The 10,900-nt window shown below is 38.5% G+C and overlaps 1 protein-coding gene across 1 annotated transcript; it reads left to right on the top strand.

Annotated features, from left to right (window-relative positions):
* The first annotated feature begins 12 nt into the window (after window positions 1–12).
* On the top strand, window positions 13–6,268 carry LOC113054070 (interferon-induced very large GTPase 1-like). The gene is made up of 4 exons (XM_026219371.1): window positions 13–183; window positions 1,427–4,424; window positions 4,503–4,821; window positions 4,855–6,268. The coding sequence occupies exons 1-4, from the start codon at window positions 13–15 to the stop codon at window positions 6,266–6,268; spliced, it is 4,902 nt and encodes a 1,633-aa protein (XP_026075156.1).
* The last annotated feature ends 4,632 nt before the right edge of the window (window positions 6,269–10,900 follow it).

Genomic DNA, 10,900 nt, shown 5'->3' with positions numbered 1-10,900 from the left:
GAGCTCACCAGGATGTGGCAGTCTGGCTGGGAAGCTGATGTCTTCAAGGAGCTGCACAAAGCAACAAACATCACTCTACTCGCTACCAAGGCAACTGTGCAGGGGATCGGCAAGACGTTGGCCAACTTGGTGGTGTTGGAATGCAACCTTTGGCTGAGTTTAACGGAGATCAGCTGTATATGGGTTTGCTGAGTGTTTCATAGTGGCACAGAAGACTTTGCAGGTACTGCAACACTTCTTGCCAAATCACTCCACCACATTGGCTGTTTCAAGTCAGCAAAAGACTCCATCCAGCTAGCAGCCTGCAAAATAGTTTACGCATCTAGAGATGCCTGAAATCTGCAAATTTAGCTAATCAGACCCCAGAGGTTATTTATTAATTTTTTTTTCTAGTAGGTTTTGCAAAAAAGTCCCTATGATTACGGTTTGTTCTGCATGATCATCTTGAACCCCTAACGTGCAACAACCAATAACCCCCCCCCCCCCCCCCAAACAACTGAAGTAAATACAAAATGACCTACATTTTCTGTATTTATTTGTCCTATTACTTTTCATTACTAGCATAATCAAATATGATTTTGATCACATCACATGCCCCTAAGGCCTGGTTCACACTGGACACGGAAGCGTCGCGGAAGCGTCGCGGAACGGAAAATCACGCGCGGTCCGGCGCCTGCCTGTTCACACCAGACGCGTATTTTCCTCTGCGGTCGACAAGCGCTTCTGTTCAGTTTCCCTGTTTGTTTGTGTGTTTAAACACCCATCACCCCCACCCCTTCCCACCCGCCCTGTAGTCCGCCCACTCCCGTTGCTCTGTGTGTGCATGTGTGTGCGTATGTTTTGCGTTTTTTTTTTTTTTCTAGTTTAGATTAGTTTAGACTCGCGGTATTTTAATTTGAAAATTGCTTATATTTTGACAATTGACCGGGTTGTCTCGTGTTTCTTGGTGTGACTTCCTGCCGCAATTGACGCGGATCGCTTGCGGCTCACACAAAAAATAGACCAGACGCCGAAACTGGCGCTTCAGGCGCCGCGCAACTTCCGCCACGCTTCGGCGTCCGGTGTGAACCATGCTTAACGCCTCATTTACACTGAACTCGTGTGCGGCGCATTACGGCTGCGACAAGGTTTTATTCCGTATTCAGTGTAAATGAGGGGTAAGGCTGTTAACACACACAATGGCTTGAACAGACAATCAAAAACCATAAATTAATGGAGTGATACACAACATCCACAATATATTTACTCACAGAACAACATCATATGTAAAAAAAAAAAAAAAAAAAAAAAAAAATATATATATATATATATATATATATATATATATATATATATATATATATATATATATATATATATTACAATTTAATTGTTTAAGACCCAAACAAAGTAATCAAAGTTAATGAAATATGTATTTCTTCAACAGGCAAAGAACAAGCACTGTGGAACATCAGAAGACAGTTCAGATCAACACCTACATCAGGAACTGTTGAATAAAACAGAGACTCTGTTTCACAGACTTCTTCTGAAAGACAGACATCACAAACTGAGAGCTGCAGATTTTCTTCAGTTAACTGCACATTCATTACACTCCCATGAGTCTTGTGCAGAAGAAGACCTGATTATGAGTTTCATACAAAAACTACTGATGACGGACTACAGAGCAAGATATATTAAAACTAAAGGCAACAACGAGGAAGTTCACAATGCTCAAACCAGTTATGATTCATTTAAAGAAGTGGCTGATTCTGATGATTTGTTTCACAATTTATGGTCAGTGTCTAATGGAGAAACAGGTCAGTATGAGAGAATTCACCCGATGGATGTTCAGATGGCAGTGTTTCATTGTGCTGATAGTTTCCTAAAGCAGCTGATGGTCACTAAACTGTCCCAGTGTCAGTACGCTCTGCCTCTACTTGTTCCTGATCCATTCACACAACAGATTAAGTTTCCTCTCTGGACGTTCAGACAAATCAACAAGAGCTGGAAGATGAGAAACACCAACAATGAAATCATCAGTCAAACCCAGCCAATCTACAAGGCAGAAACTCCAATGGTGTTTTTCTTCAGGTTTGGCTCTGTGTCTTCATCCAAGTCTCAGCTGATGAACAGTCTGATCAATGAGAAACACAACACGTTCTTCCACAGGAACTGTCCCGGGAGCAGCAAAAACAGAGTCCTGTTGGATGGGATGGTGGAGATCACCTGGTTCTGCCCTTCTGGGAAAAACACAGATAAATTCACTGAGTGTGTTGCATTCTGTAATCTACACGGTGATGCAGGAGACCATGGAAAACAGCTGCAGATCCTCACTGAAATGAGCTCAGTCAATGTTGTCCTTCTACCACAACTGGACAGGAATGACAAAAATGCAGCAAAGATACAAAACCTGTACGGGAACAAAAAGCCACTCATTTGTCTATTTACTGAGGATGATTCAATTCTCAAGTTGATGCAAAAAGGAAAATATAAAATTGGTCTGAAGGACAGAAATCAGTCAGAAGTATCTGAAGAACTCAGAAGAGCAATAAAGGATTGTCTCTCAGAATCATCTTCTACTTTCAGACTTGAAGATGTGTCCAAACACTCAGACATCAGAGTAGATGAGGAAGATGATGATGACTGCAGGAGAGGAAGAGAAGCAGCACAGCAGATGATGAGTTTACTGGAGAAGATAGATCTGAGAGAAATTAAAGAATCATTTCTGCCTCATCAGGGGAAACTGTGGCATCAGTGGAGTCAGATGAACAAAGAACTACATCAAGCTCAAGGAAATGAGCTAGAAATGGACATCAGCAGAAAACAAAAGGAGATGAAGAATATCCGTGAGATGCAGCACAAAACCGATATCAGCGAGTTTATAAAGTTCTTCATTAAAGAAATTAACTCAGATACTGGACATAAGATGTTTTTCATTAAATGGTTCGGAATACTCCTGTATGACTATACATCAGCTGACTTGTTTGTTCTTCATCACAAATATTATGAAACGTGGTCAACGGTTTTAAAACTAAAAGAGAAGAATAAACTAGAAGAATTGACACTTAAACAAACTGAACTTGAGAGAATATCTGAGGATCTTCAGGCTGCAGCTTTTGGTTTGGAGCACATCATAAGAGAGATCGGTCAGATCTATGAATCATGTTCATCAGTGAAGAAGAACAAGAAAGACCTGCAGGTTCACTTCTCTTCTCTCCCGAGTCTTGCAGCTGAGATGATGATCTCTGGATTTCCACTGGAGCTGATGGATGGAGATGCTGCTCATGTTCCTGTGATCTGGATCTCTGCTGTTCTAGATCAACTCGTCCAGAAACTGGGAGACCAGAGAGTCTTTGTGCTGTCAGTTTTAGGGCTTCAGAGCTCAGGGAAATCCACCATGCTGAACGCCATGTTTGGACTTGAGTTTGCCGTCAGTGCTGGGAGGTGCACCAGAGGAGCTTTCATGCAGCTGATCAGAGTCTCAGACGAGATGAAAACACAGATGAACTTTGACTATATTCTGGTTGTTGATACAGAGGGTCTTCATGCTCTAGAACTGTCTGGAAGATCAGCAAGTCATCATGACAATGAACTGGCAACATTTGTTGTTGGTCTCGCAAATCTGACCTTGATCAACATCTTTGGAGAGAACCCATCTGAGATGCAGGAGATTCTTCAGATTGTTGTTCAGGCCTTAATGAGGATGAAGAAGGTCAGACTGAATCCCAGCTGTGTGTTTGTGCATCAGAACGTCTCAGACGTCACAGCTGGAGAGAAAAACACAGAGGGAAGGAGACGACTGCAGAAGAAACTGGATGAGATGACAAAAATAGTTGCTAAAGATGAAGTCTTTGATGCAAAATGTTTCAGTGATGTCATTAGATTTGATGTTCAGAATGATGTAAAGTATTTCGCTCATCTCTGGGAGGGCAGCCCACCAATGGCACCACCAAACCCAAACTACTGTGAGAACATTCAAGAACTAAAGAAAATTATTCTCTCTCATGCCTCAAGATCACATGGAATGATGGTGCAACACCTAAAACTTTGCATTAAAGATCTCTGGGAGGCTATCAAAAATGAACGATTCGTCTTCAGCTTCAGAAATACTCTGGAGATTTCAGTCTACAGGAAACTGGAGACAAAATACAGCAAGTGGTCCTGGAGTCTGCGCAGTGCCATTATGGAAACAGAGACCAAACTACACAACAAAATAAAAAATGAAGCAGTTAATGAAGTTGAGGAAACTGATCTTCAAAGAGAACTGAGGAAGACAAGTGAAGAAGTAGAAAAGTCAATGTCTGAATTCTTTGAGAAAGACAAAGATAAAGATATACTGATTCAGTGGAAAACATCATTTGAAATCAAGATCAAAGAGCTTCAGGAAAATATTGTGAGAGAAACAAAAATTAAATTAAATGGGATTCTTGATACTCAGAGGAAACATCATGAAAACACTCCTCATGAAAACATCAAAGTACTTGTCTTAAAACACACAGACAAAGCAAATAATGCAGAAACACTGAAGAAACCGACTGAAGCTAAGAGAACGGATCATGAAAACACTCTTTACGAAAAGAGCAAAGAACTCGCCTTAAAACTCAAAGCAAATGATGAAGAAACACTAAAGAAAGAGTTTGATTTGTTTTGGGCGCAGACTGTTGATGAGATTACCTCAGACACACCTCCAATCAATGATATTGACATAATGAGAGATGTGACAAAAATCCTCAGTGACATCTATGAGGGACATCTCCCTGCTGACCAATTTAAAGAGGACATCGACATTTTCACTGTGCCAGGTTTTTCTAAATATGTTTTCAAAAAGTCCACAAAAAGGGGGTTTAAAGTGTGGGTGATGGGTGCTTGGAGAAGATTCATAAAAATATTTGGATTTGCAAAAACTTTGTCTCCAGAGAAAGAAGCTCAAATTAGATCATTAGTCTCAGATGTTGACCAGCAGACAGACAAAATGATTCAGTCATTTAACATTTCAGAGACGGGCTACAACATCAGCTGCACTAAAAATATCATAGATTATATCAAGAAAAGAGTAACAGAACATCAGGAAGGACCAGTGAAATATGAGTTCAAGAATGAATTCTTTATTGATTTGGTTCTTTCCATTTGTAAAAAAGCAAACAAGATGATCACCGACCAACACATCATTTTCAAGGAAACAACATTCTCTCAGAAGAGAGAAGAGTACTATAGTATTTTCCAGACATACTGTCAGGTAGCAACATCAGTTGAAATTTTTGGCAAGATCATCTGTCAGAAACTGAAAGAGCCCATTGAGCAGAGTGTCTACAAGAAAACTGCTGGAGATCTGACAGAAGAAATGAGATCAAACTGTGAATCACTGAATGGAAACAGATCAAATCTGGAGAAACACATTCTGAAGACACTGGCTGAAGAAGAGGATTTTGTCAAATACATGGATTACCTGAATTATCCCAGGCTTCACTTCAAGAGTTTCATTAGAGATGAAGTCAATCGGTACATCACTGATAAGTTCAGTCTCAGTGTTTTACCCAAGATGAAGGAGAACATTAAACTCCTGCAGCAGAAGATCATGAAAGCAGCTCATGAATCCACTGAACAAGTTCAAGTCAACAGTGGAGATGTTGGTTTGTGGTTGAAGAGTTTCACACAGCAGCTCTCAGATGAGCTGATTTTCTCTGAAAAAGACCTCAGTGGAGTGAAACATGATGATGTTGAGGATTTCAGACTTCTAGAAGAAGTGATAAGACAAGAACTTTCTGCTATAATATCAGACATCAGCAGTAGATTCAACACAAATACATTTCCAGTAAAGTTAGAAAATAACTTCAGACCAGATGAGCTTCTGGCTGATCACTTCTGTCAGTGTTGTTGGGTTCAGTGTCCGTTCTGTGGAGCCACCTGCACCAACACTATAGAAAACCATGATGGAGATCACAGTGCTCCTTTCCATCGTAGTATTGGTCTGAATGGAATATATACATCTAACTTGTCTACTAATATCTGTTCATCAGCAGTAGCAAGCAACAATCTATGTTTTTATCCCAATGACTCAGATGATAAAGTTCTCTGGAGAGATTACAGAAGAGCAGGAGGAGTTTTTGCAGACTGGAGCATCACCCCTGATCTCTCTGAACTGCCCTACTGGAAGTGGTTTGTGTGCAGATTCAAGAAAGATCTGGAAAAATACTACAAAAAAACATTTGAGGGTTATGCTGAGATACCAGATGAATGGAGACAATACTCAAAACAGGAAGCTATCGAAAGTCTGAATAAATACCTTTAAAAGAAAAGATATAAAATGAGACTCGACATTTCTCATATTCTACTGAGACCACAGAAAATGAGTTTCTATGAAATTCATCATTGAGTCTCTGGAGTCATTACATCAAATACACTAGAAGAGGTTTAAAGACAAGATTCAATTCCTTATACACGCATGTGTGAAATGATCTTATCTTCAAAACAACAGGAATTCATGTATATGTTTCATGTTTGATGTATATTACAATTTATTACTATTTGACCACTTAATCTTTATAAACAGCCAGCTAAGCCTAAATTAAAGCTATACTGCAAGGGTAGATTATTTATTATTATTATTATTATTTTTTTTTTTTTTGCTTTGAAGTGGTAGGCACCATTGCATTGCACCTTCTGAATGATGTTAAAAAAATTAAAAATCAAGAAGTGTTTCTTGTCAGATTTCTTTTTGTTGTTGTCTCCTGGTAAAAACCAGGATCTGCAATTGAAGCAGTAGATGCAATTGTTACTCAGTGCAACCCATGTTGATGGAAGGCTGCAGACATTGTTCTCTCTTTTCTTAAAGTCTTCAGTACTTCTTTGTAGTGTTTAATAACTTTTCTGGCTTTATGAATTCACAAAAAAAGTCAATACATTTAATGAGCAAAGACAATAAAACACTGAAGACACTAAAATGGAGTTATTAGTTATTTGCCACAGTCATCTCTGGCTGCTCACTGTGACCCAAATCTTACACAATACGAATAATTTTCAATCTCAGTAACAATGTTACTATGAGTTAATCAGATTACTTTTTCAAATAATAAAAATAATAATGACATCAAAACTCGCTTAAAAAAAACTTAATGTAGTTTTAAAACAAGGCTCGGAAGGAGCACGTCAGATACTTAGCCTAATTAGCACAGGTGGAACCACTTTAGATAATCAACCTTAGGGTATAAATACAGCTGAATTTCTTTACAGCTTTAATTCGGCTCCCATGTTAACAGGTTAGAGCTTGCAGACTGCCTGCGCGAGACAACGCGTGGGAAAACTTTATCAGTAGGTGTAGGTGTGTGCCTCGGATGCGTTCAAATATTTGAACTTCTGTGAATAGACCGTATGCGAACGCCCGACTGGATGTGATGTATTCTAATCAAATCTATTGGTGCGAGGTCAGAATTACCAATATTTTGTTAACTTTAACATTATTCTTCAAACACAATTTATGTAAAATGGTGGTTTATAATAATTATGGGAGTAATAATTATTGAACCATTATTTACGTTGATTAGCCCCATAAAACCTACTGTTTTTATTTTGGGGGTCATCTGATTTGTGACAATGTATTCATACATTATATACATTAAAATTATTAATTTTACCATGGTGAACATGCCAAGGTAACAGTTGCTGCACGACCAGTTTGAAAGTTCTGCATGACTGCCGCTATTCACCTTATTCCGCCCCGCCCACTTTTAATACTTCGCATTTCCGCATTTTGTCATCCGACTTCCGCTAAACCGATACGGCACGTCCGGTTACTAGTTCAGTAGTCGTAAAATTGTTTATAGCTAGCTATAACTGTGGCGAAATGACAAAGAACGTTATGTTATAAATTGGGAGCACGATGAAAACGTCTTACGACGATCAAATGGTCTCAAATTGTCCCATCCATCGTCGCTGTTAACGTGGGTAATGTTAGACGATATGAAGAAGTGGCCAGAGTTAACCTATATATTTAAATGCCCTGTCAGGAGTAGTTGATGGAGCAGCAAGGAAAAATGATTTTAAAAAAAATGTACCGAAGCTTACCAGTTTTTACATAGTGAGACAGTGGGTCGTGTACTGTTACACAGCGAGGGTTTTTTCGTCTTTTTAAAAATGAACGTGCAACCAGCCAGTCGAGCAGTCTAAACCTCTCAGCATGGTGCTGGTTAGTTTTGTGTGTGTGTGTGATGTTAATATACACGAAGTTATAAATGTTTAAAAGTATATAAACGTGTTTGATGACCATCATCAGACTAAGTATTTTGTCTAATAACTTAATTGTACAGTGGAGTAAGGTATAAGTGAACGTTTATCAATTACACATTAGAAAAGGAGGAGGCTGGAATTTGGAAGTGAAAAACGCCTTATATCCAGGTATGCATAATTATTAGGCAGATTTTCTGTTACAAATAAAACAAGCCAAAAAAAGATGATATATCACTTATAAAAGATTAAATGCAAAATTAATAGTTAAGATTGGTGTGGTTTGGAATTGGTAAATATTACCAAAAAATATGTTTAGAAAATCAACTTGCACAGTGTATATGCAAAAGGTAAGGTAAAGGTAAGATTTGGTAGGTGTACGTCAAGTCTAATCAATGAATAATGTAGGTAAACGTCAAGTGTAGTAATAATAATAATGAATGATTATGAAATAAGACAGCTGTGAAAGCTTTGAAATGTATTTTAGGTTTGCCATGTTCTGTACAGGGCTGAGGACCTGTAAGCTGCTCATCTGGGTTCCATCACAGCAAGTTACATGTGCCACACAATGAGCAATTCTGTGCCAAGACTGTAGCTAGACTACAAACCTTTTATTTTAAGTGTATGCTTCCTTGTGTCAGATGAGTTTCAGACAGGCGACCTGCTGCGTTCCACAAGATACTTGCAGCTTTGTAAATAAGCAGGAATGAGAACAATTAGGTTAAGGATAGGATATTAGGTAATTGGGATGGGATGTAGAGGATGTGTGTGAAGACTAACTATATGAAATAAGTTGTTTTAAATCAGTTGTGTTAAACAAGAGACAGACTGTGATTTGTTTTTTAGAACATGGATAATTTAATATAAGTTGTATAAAATCATTTGTGATGTGTTGATCAGTGTTTGTTGTTTTCAGGAAGCAAGAAACACCTCCTACTTACCATCCTATACAATTTCAACATTTAATTTCCATATGTAATAAACCAAGATGGAATTAACTTGCAAACTTGACATGACTTTTTCCTTCAAATCAGAGATTAAAGATAAAAAAAGATCAAATTAAGATAAATAAATAAAAACTATTTACAGCAGGTAATGTCAGGTGACACTGTAAAGGTTCATAAAATAACTATTACAGCAGGTAACTTCTGGTGACATTGTAAAGGTTCATAAAAATATCTATTACAGCAGGTAACTTCTGGTGACTTTCAGCAAGATCAGGGGCATGTGGATCTGATCACCCTCACAGTTGTCCACTGCACCGGCGGTCATTGATACATCTGTGGAAATAATTAAACATTTTTAAATTAGTACTTACAATATATCATGAGTATTAATATATGATGGGACCCGAACTTAGAACTGTGTGTGTGTGTGTGTGAGAGAGAGAGAGATGCATTAGAAACAAAACAGTATACACACTGTTAACTGTAGTGTTCAAACGTAGGTCAGTATCTGAATGAGAACTGTAACTAGCTTGCCTGCTATCACCTGCAATCTCTGTAGCAGGAATATTGTGAGCTATTTTAATGTACTATAATATCTTGTACTACCGTAAACATTAAATAAATAGGTGGACAATGGTAATCAAGGAAAATTCGTTGTACTTCGTTAACTGCCTGTTACTGATCTTAAATGTATTCATAGAACGGACTTCATAAATCTAACGTTAGGCGAGCAAACACATAGCTAGTTAAGGTTAGCTTACCCGAATCTGACAATCTTTTTATCCCCCGGCGTGACCTCTTTAACGGAACATCATAGTCGAGCCATTTCTCAGGGTAAGGGTGTTCGTCAGTCGCCTCCCCGTCCATGAAATGGTACGAACACACATAAGAGCGCTTGGGTGGGCTCTTCAAATTTAGCGCCTTCATCCATTTCCTCAGGTGCTTCTCTTCTTTAGGTGGTGGGTGTAAAATGTAAAGTGCAGCACAACACTCCGACCGCTTCACAATGTGTTCGCTACATCGTTGGTGCAATCGGTTTTTTTTTAATACAATTGTTATGCAGCCCCTAACTGAGCATATAATACTTGATATATTTGCGTTCTGTTATCTAGCCACTAGCCTAGGTACGTTACGTCCGGTCCCTCAGCCGGAAGTAAGATGACAAAACGAGCGCAATGGCGGCACCGTTGTTGCCATGGAAAATAAGGTGAATAGGGAGAAATGCGACAATCGTGCTGTGGAAAGGTGGCTTAAAGTTTGTTAAATGAGGTTATGACGTAGTTCCGTCGGATGACGATGCAATTTTTTACCATAAAGCCAAGGCATTTTTTTCCAGAGTCTTCATCCACACTGAAATGTCCAAAGATATTATCTGACTTACCGTACATGTTTAAACCTCACTGAGATTATACAGGCATAAGTTTCATGCAATTATTCTGGCAGAACCAATTTATTTAGGGACATATTTCACCATTTACTGGTGTGATCACTTAGAATTTATCTAATAGACCACTACCCTCATTTTGCCGCTGGACAGCAAGTGTGAGTAAAATTCTGTTTCCTTTCTAGGACTGTAATATGAAAAGCATGCAAGTAAATATCTTTAGAAACTGCTTGGAAGTGAATAACACATAACTGCAATTAATGTTATTGCCATAACCATGTCTATTGGTAAGTTTTACAAGACTAAATGTGATATTCATAGTTTTGGAAAAAAACAAAAAAACAATTAATCATTCCATGGGACGTGGTTC

The sequence above is a fragment of the Carassius auratus genome, chromosome 3 (assembly GCF_003368295.1).
Source record: "Carassius auratus strain Wakin chromosome 3, ASM336829v1, whole genome shotgun sequence".
Taxonomy (NCBI): Eukaryota; Metazoa; Chordata; class Actinopteri; order Cypriniformes; family Cyprinidae; genus Carassius; species Carassius auratus.
The sequence above is the reverse complement of the archived record's forward strand: the minus strand, read 5'-3'. Positions and strand labels throughout refer to the sequence as shown.

Bases quoted from the DNA above. Each gene is read 5' to 3' on its own strand.
- LOC113054070 (XM_026219371.1), top strand. From the start codon at position 13: ATGTGGCAGTCTGGCTGGGAAGCTGATGTCTTCAAGGAGCTGCACAAA. The intron at 184-1,426 runs GTTTGCTGAGTG...TTTCTTCAACAG, and splicing joins CGGAGATCAGCTGTATATGG to GCAAAGAACAAGCACTGTGG. The intron at 4,822-4,854 runs GTTTAAAGTGTG...TGCTTGGAGAAG, and splicing joins AAAAAGTCCACAAAAAGGGG to ATTCATAAAAATATTTGGAT.